The sequence below is a fragment of the Lactuca saligna genome, chromosome 8 (genome assembly GCF_052625555.1).
Source record: "Lactuca saligna cultivar CGN05327 chromosome 8, ASM5262555v1, whole genome shotgun sequence".
Taxonomy (NCBI): Eukaryota; Viridiplantae; Streptophyta; class Magnoliopsida; order Asterales; family Asteraceae; genus Lactuca; species Lactuca saligna.
In genome coordinates, this window is record NC_136424.1 from 72,211,864 (window position 1) to 72,221,593 (window position 9,730).

The 9,730-nt window shown below is 28.8% G+C and overlaps 1 protein-coding gene across 1 annotated transcript; it reads left to right on the forward strand.

The window, feature by feature from the left end:
• Positions 1 to 2,646: 2,646 nt before the first annotated feature.
• On the forward strand, positions 2,647 to 6,946 carry LOC145011629 (putative aquaporin NIP-type). The gene is made up of 5 exons (XM_078970369.1): positions 2,647 to 2,810; positions 2,998 to 3,219; positions 3,341 to 3,538; positions 6,593 to 6,654; positions 6,750 to 6,946. The coding sequence occupies exons 1-5, from the start codon at positions 2,697 to 2,699 to the stop codon at positions 6,925 to 6,927; spliced, it is 774 nt and encodes a 257-aa protein (XP_078826495.1). The 5' UTR covers positions 2,647 to 2,696; the 3' UTR covers positions 6,928 to 6,946.
• The last annotated feature ends 2,784 nt before the right edge of the window (positions 6,947 to 9,730 follow it).

Sequence of the window (9,730 nt, forward strand, 5' to 3'; positions counted from 1 at the left end):
TTTTTCCAAAAAACTTTTCTTACTTGGTATCATTTTTGTAATATTGAGATACTCTTTATTACAATATTAGTTGTTTCAATATGATATCCGTTAGAACGAATATCCTTAAAACTTAATAAATTTCTTGGTGATTTGGATGAAAATAATACATCACCAATTGTAATTATTATCCCTTGTGGTAATACTATATTCGCTCTTCCGGAGCCTTCAATCATCTTTTGCACTACCCGTTATTATATTAACATTTTGGTTATCAAATTGATAAGTAAGAAAAATACTTTTCATTGTTAAAAATATTATGTGTTGTTGCACTGTCTACAAGCCATATATCTTCCTCATTTTTTTTTTTTTGCGAATATCCATATTTCTCTTCAATAAATAAATAAAATATATGGAATATTCGACTTAGAGAAACAAAGTCATATTTTATTACTTTGAGAAGATTATGATGGTATCATTTCTCATGAAACAAATATGACATAAAAACATAATAAATGACATGAACCAAAATTACATATTATTGTTTCATCACCATACATAACACCACTTGTCCCTTTTGGGTAGACAAAAAAATCGACAACATCAAAATGTGTCATATCTAGTTGATCTTTGTGAAAATCAATTTGAATAAAATTTTGTTTCGATATTTTATTTTTCCTTATATTTTAAAGAAGATTGATAAAGATCAACAAAATGCTTTAGAGAGTAGCATGTACGAGACCAATGACCGGTCATTCCACATCGGTGATGCATATTTTTAATTTTCTTTTTGCCTTGACCACTTTTATCATTAGGATGTGGATTTTTGTTATTTTCCAAATTCTGGTGGTAACTTGCAAACTTGTTATTGTTGTTATGGTAACTATGATGACCTCCACGACATTGGTTAGGCTGATGGCTATTATGATTATATGATGTTGCATTCACTTTAGGGAATGAACTAGAACCGATCGGGAGTGATTGGTGATTTTTCATAAATAGTTCATTGTTTTGTTTAGCCACAAGAAGACATGAGATTAATTCAGATTTTTATAAACCTTTCTCATGATATTGCTACTATAGGAGCATGTTAGGGGTATGAAAAGTAGAGAAAATTTTCTCTAGCATGGTTTTCCATAGTGAAGATACTAATCAAAATAAAGACTTGTATGCTAAGCAATTGTTAGTTAAGAAATTCCATAAAATAAATTATGAACATTGTGTATGTAAACTTATAAAATTACATACCTAAAAATGACAAGAACAATAAGGAGTTAGAGCTCTATAGTAGAGTCGTGCTGATAACGTGTTACAAAATATGATCAAATAACAAGATAAATTATAGATAAAGAAAGACATGAGGATAAAGAGAACTTTATTCGAATACTTGTGATGAAATTATCAAACTTTACAATACATAATATTCTATATTTATACTAGACAAAGAAGATGAAAGGTGATGTATGTTATAAATGCTCATTATAGTGGTGCATAACTACACTCATAAAACTCATAATAATATTTGCTATAATGCTCTTTAATTATGGAGAGTAATGAGTGAATATGGAGAATCCAATAATCATTCACTAAATAATAATTCATAACGCCATTAAGTTTATTAAATATTAGGAACAAAAAATTAAGAACAATTAGTTTCATCTTTTGCTCTTCTTATGTTTCAATGCTAATCATCTAAAAGCGAATTAACTTCATCATTTGTAATATATTCTTTCTATTACCAGATAAAGTTTTTAAAAATTAAAATGTTAAACAAATTATTTTCGGATATCGGATATCCGAAATATCTGAAAATTTACAAAGTCACAATCCGTATCTGAATCCGAAAAAATGGATATTCGGATTTTAGATATCCGAATTTTCGAATAATTTCAGATCGGATTTTCGGATTCGAGTATTTTTGAACGTCCCTATTTCCTCCATAATGAATAAAAATCAATTTCATTAATGAACTTTACAAAATTTACATGTCACATTCTCATTTAGTTTGCCATATGTAATTTTATGGTTATTTTAAATTAGTTTTTATTCCACATGTCATTTTATCGTTTTTTTTTTAATTTTATCAAATTACATATAGTATTTAAATGTAATAATAAATGTATATCAATTTCTTAATGAACTTTTCTTCTAATTTCAAAATTATTAAATTAAAGATTCATTAATTTTCTTTCTTTATTTATCTAAATTATTTGTTTAAATTTAAAAGAGAAAAAAAAAACTCTTTAATTTTTATAATCAATAGTTTCTTATTTTTCTTATAAATTCAAACTTCTCAAATGTTTAGAATTTTATATTTAGTATTTATTTTAAATAAACACATGAATTTGACACCTAGTTTGATAATAATTGAAGTTTAAGAACGAGGGATTTGTGGATTATGGGAAGTCTCTAGACAAGCCAATTGTCTGTCAAAGAAGCTTTTGACTCGGAACCAATATATAGGTATAAGTTATGTTAGTACAACAATTGTCAAAAAAAGAAATTATGTTGACTTCATGGTAAACAACGAAATTATTGGCCAATCACCTTTTAGGTTCCCAAAAATAGGTCAAAAACTAATCATATATAGTAAACATATGACTCAGCTCCTCTATATAGAAACATCAAGCGGCAACCCTCATACTCCTAAACTTATTCATTCTCTCTAATTCATTCTCTCATTTATTTAGTTACACGGTAATTAATAATCTTGAATAATGGCACTTCCGAGTGATAACGAATCAAATATCTCAGCAGTGGAGAAAGGAAATTTCGTCTTGAGTTCCGATCTCACCGTTTCCTCGAATCCTGCTGTTGATTTGGCCCAACGGGTATATGTATATATGTTTAATGTTTTTGCATGCATGCAACTACTAGTTGGATTTATGGATCATCCAATTGAAAATGATAACAAAATGCATAAGTTGTTAGACGAAATTGATGCAATATAATATATGGAACCTCTTGTTCAGATGTGTACTTATTTGGTTTACTTTGATTACACATACGTGCATGCAGTTGTTATCCGAGTTTATTGGAACCTATTTTCTTATTTTTGCTGGTTGTGGGTCGGTGGCTGTCAATCAGCTTTACGGTGGTGCAGTCAGTTTTCCAGGGATAAGTGTGTCGTGGGGCCTAATCGTTATGGTTATGATTTACTCCGTCGGTCATGTCTCCGCCCACTTTAATCCTGCCGTCACAATCACATTGGCCCTCTTGGGTTTGTTTCCTTTTAAGGAGGTATTTATTAATGTTTATTTCTCGTTTTAGCTTATTGAAATCAGACTCTACTTTTACCAATTACAAAAGATTATGATTTATAGTGGGGCATTTGATGTACCGATGATGTCTTGATTTGTAGGTGTTTTTTTATATAATATCACAAACACTAGGATCGATTTTCGCTAGCGGAACATTAGCATTGATTTTGGACATAACACCGAAAGCGTTTTTTGGAACCACACCTTCTGGCTCAACCATGCAATCGTTCTTTGTTGAGATCATCATTACTGCCATCCTAATGTTTGTTATTTCTGGTGCCACTATTGATCGAAGGGCGGTATGTATAGTAAACAAGCAATTATATTATAATTATATTATTATTTTACTTAGGATAAAATAATTAGTTATTTATACTTTGAGACTAAAATTCCTTATATTTGACACTTAGATGAAAGGATTAATTGTTTGGCTTCTAAAATAAAAATAAAACAAAGGGTTAAACGCTTCAATTTTAAAGTAAAAATAATATTATCTTTTTTATTTAAAAATTGTATGTCACATAATTAAAACATATTGGAATAAAAGATAATAAGTTTCATGTGTTTTAAAAATATTTTTTTATTTAAAGAGCCATTAATATTCTAATATGACCAAAACTATATACGAATTTCATATCATACTATATACAAACTATATATCATACTGTATTATCACTCTTTAAATTCCCACATAATACCCTTTAATTTATTTACTTAAATATGTTGGTATTTATAAATATTATCATAAATAGAAGACTTCTTGAATTATCAATATGATAGACTTAATTTGTTAATTTCAATATAGTTTTAACTACATAACCTAAATTAATATATAAAATAAACTTAAAAATATAATGTAAAATTTAAAACCTAAAGTAAAATATTAAATAATTTTTAAAAAACTCAATGTATATTTTTAAAATAGTTAAAAGGAAAATATTAAATATGATAAATGTAAAAAACCTAAATCTCAAAGTAAAATTAACTAAAAGATGTCCAAAAACTATTTTTTATAATAACTAAAAATCAGTTAAGTTGTTTTTAAAATTAATTTATAATAATAATAGTTAAAAATATAATAAAGTTATAAATTAAATTATATTACATTACAAACAATGATTGATAATTTAAGTAATCATCATGATGAAACTAAAACATTATAAAAAATATTAAAAATTTATAAATCATAACAATAGTTAATTAAAACAGTTAAGAAATATAACTAATTTTATACGCACAAAAGTGTGAGTAGAGACCATTAAATGATTTGATTTTCATAAATATCATTTTATCTATTGTTCATATTAATTATAATTTTACATCCAGTAATGTAATAATTATTATTTTATAGTTAGTATAAATGACATAAATATTTCTACTAACATATAAATACCAAAAGTTTAACTGTATAATTTTATTTCGCGCAAAGCGTACATATTCTCCTTCTATATGAAAAAAAATACTTGTAATGATTTTCAGTTTTTTGAACTTATATGAAATAATTATTTGTTTCAGTAAACTTTATTTTCGAACTAACATTTCTTTCATGAAATTATTCTAATGACTATTCCAAAAAATCCTTATTATTTTTGTTGTAATTTAGTACAACTTAAGGTTTATCCAAGTCTTTTGGAAAATTCTATTTCATAAAAAATATATTGAATTCTTTGCACCAAAGATCTTTCAACCTATTTCATTGCTTTATTCTTTAATGAAATGGTATGTCATATGAATGTCGTAATAAAGTACATTATCTTCATTTTTTTTTGTCCAATTCTTCTATATAGCTTTTCAACCATATTAATTATTTAGCTGGTTGTTTTTACAATAATTATATAATTTTCTTTTATGATTGAAAGAAAAATATTCTTTTGAAGTCTACATCCACATGATTTATGTTCTTCATACTCTAAATACATAACATATATAGTGCGTTTACTCGAATCTAAATAACTATCCACATTTGCATCTACAAACCCTTTTATTATAACCCATTTTCATCTAAAACACATGGTAGGACTAGAGGTGACTTTGAAGTAGCATACTAACCATTCTATTATTTCGTAATGCTCTTTTCTCGTATTTAACATGAATATGATTATAACTCCCACTACATGAGCAATATATGGCATCATGCATACTATAATATACATCAAAATACCGACAAAACGATACATAAAAGAATTTTCCCCATGTATTTCTTGTCTTTGTCCTATGATTGTCTTTTGTAAGTTTCAAGTTACTTCGTGCAAGTGTACTTCTCACTTTTACATTATTCAGACTAAACTACTACAACACTTTTCTTATAATCATGGCAACTAGTTGTATTGGAACCACTGATATTTCATCTCAAAATTATTAAAAATTTTCTTTTTTAATTTGTTGATTTCTTTTATGTAATATCCCGCTACCAACATATAATCATATAACACAAATATAATTTAACATGAACTAAACCACTTTAAGTCGTGACAATGGTATATTTAAGATATCATGTATCTATTTCTATACATAAAGTTGTTAAACTTAAAGTATCATTGCATCGATGCTTGTTAGTTACATTCATAATCTTTTGTTCAATTTACATACCATATTGATTTCTTTCGTGTAAGATCTTGCTACCAACATATCATCATATAACACCAATATAATATAATATGAACTAAACCACTTTAAGTAGTGTCATTGGTATATTTAAGATATCATGTATCTATTTCTCTACGTAAAATTGTTAAATTTCAAGTATCATTGCATTGATGCTTGTTTAGTTCCATTCATAATCTTTTGTTCAATTTAATCACCATGTTGGCTTTTCCAGCAATATGGAATCCTCCATGGTATGCAATATAGGTATCTTTTTTCAAGATCACTATGTAAGAAATATGGATTTTTGTCTATTTGTTGAATATCTAAGTCTTTTGTAGCCATAATACAAAGTCTAACATGATTATAGTCACCTTCACTGTCGGGGAGAAGATTTCACTAGATTCAACTCTATTTATTTTCTATTGCAAACCCTTGATTACCAATCTTGCCTTCGTACCTTTGTTTCCATCATCCTATAAGTGGTTATATCCCTTTAGTAAACATCAGACTCCACAACTCAACATTAATAACATAATTTTGCAATATAAATGCACTTCGCAAAGCCTTTTGTGCAAAATAAATGGTTATTTAGTAATAATTGTGAAAAATGTCTTTTTAATCCTATTTAATTTTTTTTACAGATTTGATACAATGTTTATTATATTTTTACCTAAGTGTTGCATAAAAATAGAATATATATATATATATATATATAAATTTTGAACAATCAATCAAGCATAAAAACAATTTTTAATGTGAAATTGCAGAATACAAAGATAGGGGGAATCGTAGTTGGCATGACTATAACATTAAATGTCTTTGTAGCAGGGTAACTTCCTAACTTACTAGTTGATTTGTTATTTTTAGTGAATGGATTTTTATTATTCAAAACTAAAGAGAATCTATTTATTTACTTGTATAAAGACAAATATCTGGAGCATCAATGAATCCAGCACGAAGCCTTGGACCAGCCATTGTGCTCCATAATTACAAAGGAATGTGGGTATACATTTGTGCTCCAATTATTGGAGCGATTCTTGGTGGATTTGTTTATAACTTGTTTAAACCAACAAACAGATCGTTTAGCGAATTGTTTAAATAGATGTATTATATTATATTGTAATATTAAGCAACTTAATAGAACTTGCTAATCTTATTCATTTATGTTTTTAAAAAATTTAAAATAATTTCAATAGTCACTACATTACAATATTAGTATAAAAAATAACATTATGATCCTCTATAGTAAGAGAAACTAATATAATTTGTTGTTAGAGATCATGATTACTTGCATCATAATGTTCTTTTTTTATGGTGTCACTATTGACCGAACAACGATGGGCGTGTTTGGCAAAACTAGTTGCTAGCGAGTATCGGAAAGTTGGTAGCTGGTAGCGGATAGCGTTTTGTTAAAGCTACATGAGATAACTTTTAGATTTGGATCATTTTGTTTAAACCAAACTCTAAAAGCTTGTAGTGCCAAACTAGACTTTATGTTCAAAACGGAGCATTTTGTCAAACGCTAGAAACTCCCAAATGCTCACAAAAGCTTCGTGCCAAACACACTCATGTATTGTAAACAGAAGATCATATAATTTTAATTAGGACAAAATAATTATATTTGTAACGTTTTAAATTTTAGACAAAACTTTTCCTTTTAAATCATAAGTGAAATATTCATTTTAATATAAAAGATATAACATCAAATTGTTTAAAACCACAAAAACGAGTCATGAAAATCAATGTAACAAAATCATCATAAACATCGGAAGTCTAAAAACATAATCTTCTACGATGCAGGTACGGTACAATCAAGTTGGAACCTTCCTATGATCAGAGGAACTACTTGATAATTATTTATTCAATAATTGTAAGTGCTTAGTGAGTTCTCCAAAATACTAAATACTGCAATACACATACAAACAAAGGCTCTTGGTTCAAATGTCGATCCACCTGATCATCAATGACTAACGATTCCACTGTTATCTAGTTATTAACAATGACTAATGGCTATCATGACCTCTAGTTACCAACATTGGGTATTCTAGGTTCTCGACTATAGTGTCGATCCACCTTTAACACCTCAACATAACATATCAACATATCATATAATCAAACAATCAACATGCAAACGACTATACTAGCCTACTTGTATAATCAACATACTAAAATACATCTGCATCCTATCATACGATATATATATATATATATATATATATATATATATATATATATATATATTAACATATAGTATAATGAGATAACTTACCTGAACTGGAAGCTGAACTCATAACTACACACGTACACTCACAAAAATTGGTATCATGAACCACCTAGATAACAAAAGAAGTCAAACCTTAGCCTACAACACAAAATTTGTAGATTTGACTAAAATTTAAACTTGTCAAAAAATTAACAGTCAACGGTCCGCACAACACAACCCAGTTACAAGTCACATCGTGATCATGTATCGACAAAACATTCGCAAACATAATTTAAATATCAGATCACGAGCCTTCTTGGTCGCGTCATGCTTTCCAAGGCAGATTCCAATTTCTCGCTAAGCACATAATACCTTAAGATTAAAGCTCCAACTTTACATATCTCAATGAAAGAATGTATTAATGGATAAAGTTATCAACTTTATACATTTTCATGTCCCAAACAACAAGACCCCCTAGCCTAGGTTAAAAATGGTGCCAAAGTGCCACCAAAACCATACATGGCTAAAATGGAATGAAAAAGTTTACTTCTTTTCACCACAATGGGTTTAGAAGCCTTCAAGATGCATCCTTGGAACCTGGAGTTTTCCAAACTCCACTCAAACATTACAGAATGGACCAAAACAAGTTAAAACTCCTAAATCTACTAAGCAAGAAGTAAAAAGCTTTAAAACCGAATACTTATAACAGTCCATAATGAGTTTTAAAAAGTTGAAATTATTCTAGATCTAGATTCTTGACAACACTAATTCCTTTATTTCCCACTAAAGATCACCAAAAGCACACACACACAAAGAAATCAAGGGGTAGGGTTTCTTTCTCTAGAGATGGAGGCTGAAGAATCATGTAAATCGTAGGAGTTAGTGTCATTATATTCATCCCAAATCCCAATATTAGGGTTTGGATTGATTGTGGATTCGTGTTGCGACCCATATAAGGTCGTATCACTACTTAATAATGTGGCACGTGTCACAATCCTCCACAAATTCCTAAATAAAACTTAACTTAAATAATATCAAATGACAAACAACATACCAGATGTAACACCTGGTTCCTGGTATGTATTTAAATTCAAGTAATGTTGTAATTTACTCTGGGACTTGGCGAGTTGGAGGCCCAACCCGTCGAGTAGATTCGACATTATGCGGGGATTTTAGTGATCTACTCGACGAGTCGAGAGACCAACTCGACGAGTAGGATCTGTCTGGACAAAACCATAATGGTTAGGGTTTACACCCTATTTAAACACTTTATCTCATCCCAAACCAGCCTCCATCACCCTCCCAACTCAGAGAAGCCCTAAATTGAAACCCTAAACCCTTATTGTGTGTTCTTAAGCCTTTTGATGCCTTTTTATGTGTGTTTGAAGTTGGAGAAGAAGAAGGAGGCTTGGAAGTTCAAGTAGAAGCAAGGAGATCCAAAATTTTTACTCCATTCTCAGCTCATTCAAGGTAAAATGCCAGAACATTAACCATCTATGTTACACCCCCAAACTGGAACGACGTTAACGTTCGGGGGTGGAGGACGTCATGTGTAGTATCACAATAATTGCATCATAGTAATCAAAGTAAACAAAACCATTACAATATAATATGAATATTTACATCTGTTTGATACAAAGTTTGTATACATCAAAAGTATGACAAAATAAGTAAAAGATGTGTCTCTATATGATCCGTCTTC